The sequence below is a fragment of the Octodon degus genome, unplaced genomic scaffold (assembly GCF_000260255.1).
Source record: "Octodon degus isolate 3935 unplaced genomic scaffold, OctDeg1.0 scaffold00112, whole genome shotgun sequence".
In the NCBI taxonomy this organism is placed as follows: domain Eukaryota; kingdom Metazoa; phylum Chordata; class Mammalia; order Rodentia; family Octodontidae; genus Octodon; species Octodon degus.
In genome coordinates this window covers 6,846,427-6,848,158 of record NW_004524688.1, presented here as the reverse complement: position 1 = coordinate 6,848,158, position 1,732 = coordinate 6,846,427, and the positions used below count along the sequence as shown (strand labels likewise).

The 1,732-nt window shown below is 40.6% G+C and overlaps 1 protein-coding gene across 1 annotated transcript in view; it reads right to left on the bottom strand.

Annotated features, from left to right (window-relative positions):
* The window catches only part of Nploc4 (NPL4 homolog, ubiquitin recognition factor), an 82,650-nt gene that overhangs the window by 74,192 nt on the left and 6,726 nt on the right, over window positions 1-1,732 (bottom strand). The window contains exon 2 of the mRNA XM_004639561.2: window positions 1,269-1,349. Coding sequence (XP_004639618.1) covers window positions 1,269-1,349 — 81 coding nt within the window. The remainder of the gene's footprint in view (window positions 1-1,268; window positions 1,350-1,732) is intronic.

Sequence of the window (1,732 nt, the reverse complement as noted above, 5' to 3'; positions counted from 1 at the left end):
ATGAAATAAATGCAATACATTTTTATCACTACAAAGATAGTAATACCTTTGTTATTATTAGATAGCGTTAAATAGGAAATGGCAACCATTTTTGGTGGTAAACCGGACAGTAAGTATTTCTGGCTTTGCAGGCCACAGCATTTCCACATAACTATCAACTCCACGCCTTTGTGGCTCAAAAGCAGACACAGACAATGCAAAAAGTTTGGTTCCAATAAATCTTTACTTACACACACAGTTTGCTAACCTATGGGCAGTTTGCTGACCTGTCGAATGAAATATAAAACAAAAGCCAACCTCCTTCCTTGCCTCTTGCCCAGATTTACCGTACATAGGGTCTGGCCCCTGCTCTTCAGTTTCTCTAATATAGAGTGGGTTCATGCTATACATGTTTGTAGCAATTCCCTTTCGAGGGACAGCCAAAAGTTTTCAATTTTTTTTTTTTTTTTGCTGGTACAGTACCAATGATTGAACTCAGACTCTTTACACTTCTACAGCTACATCTACAGCTCTATTTTTTTTTTCCCCTTTATGACAGGGGGTCCTGATAAGTTGTTAAATTGTCCAGGCCAGGCTTGAACTTTCAATACCTCCCTCACCCTTTCAGAGTGTTATGATTACAGATGTGTGTCAACATACCCAGCTAAATTCTCTCCAAGAGTATGGTAGTACACACCTATAATCCCAGCCCTTAAGAAGATGAGGCAGGTAGACTGCTGCCAGTTGGAAAACAACCTGGACTACTAAGAGATAAGAAAGTTCAAGGCCAGACTGAAATGTATAGTAAAACCTTTTTTCAAAAAGAAAAACTCTCCAAGTTTTCACTCAGAAATATTACTTCAGGCCATCATGGTGATGCACACCTGTAATCCCAGCACTCCTATAATCCCAGCACTCCTATAATCCCAGTACTCAGAAGGCTGAGGCAGGAAGATCATTGCAAGTTTGAGACCAGCCAGGGCTACAAAGTGAGCTCAAGGCCAGCCTGAGTTGCACAGAGACTGTCTCATAAAAACACACCAAAAAAAGAAAAGAAAAAATGGTATTCCAGCAAAATAATTTGACACCTACCCTTGGGCACCTGGTATTATAATTTTAAACTGTAATTAGCCATGACCAACACCTGACCTAAGAATAATCCAACCCAACCACAGAAAGAAAAGCCATGCAAGAGACAACTTGGGATCATGAGGATGAGGAAAAGCACAGATGGGAACAGGTAGGGTGACTGAGACCCCAAAAAGTTAAAACATCCACACTACAGGTACCTTTTTCAAAAATGTTGCAGCTGTTTCTCTCTTTGTTGCTGTGATCCGCTTTACCCCATCAGGGGACTGGACACGGATTATCTGTTGTAAATGAAATGAGACATTACTGCATAGACTGCTGCAGTCCTGATCTATTATGAAGATTCACATCAGCAAGCATTTCACATCAGGGTCACTGCAATTAGCTAAACCTCACCCTTCCCCTGCGATACCCAATTCAATCATCTAGTGGAAGTGAGGGCCAAGGTTCTTCAATATGTGAATGTCCTGACTCAGAAAGCCTTATAGGTGCATGCAGAAAAATAAAGCTTTGATGAGTAGTTATTAAAGAATACATTTATGGGGCTGGTGAGATGGCTCAGTGGTCTAAAGCACCTACTTAGAACAAGCTTAGCAAAGCAGAGGGACCGCGGTTTAATCCCCCAGCACACACAAATAAATAAAATTAAAAAAAAAAAAAAGAA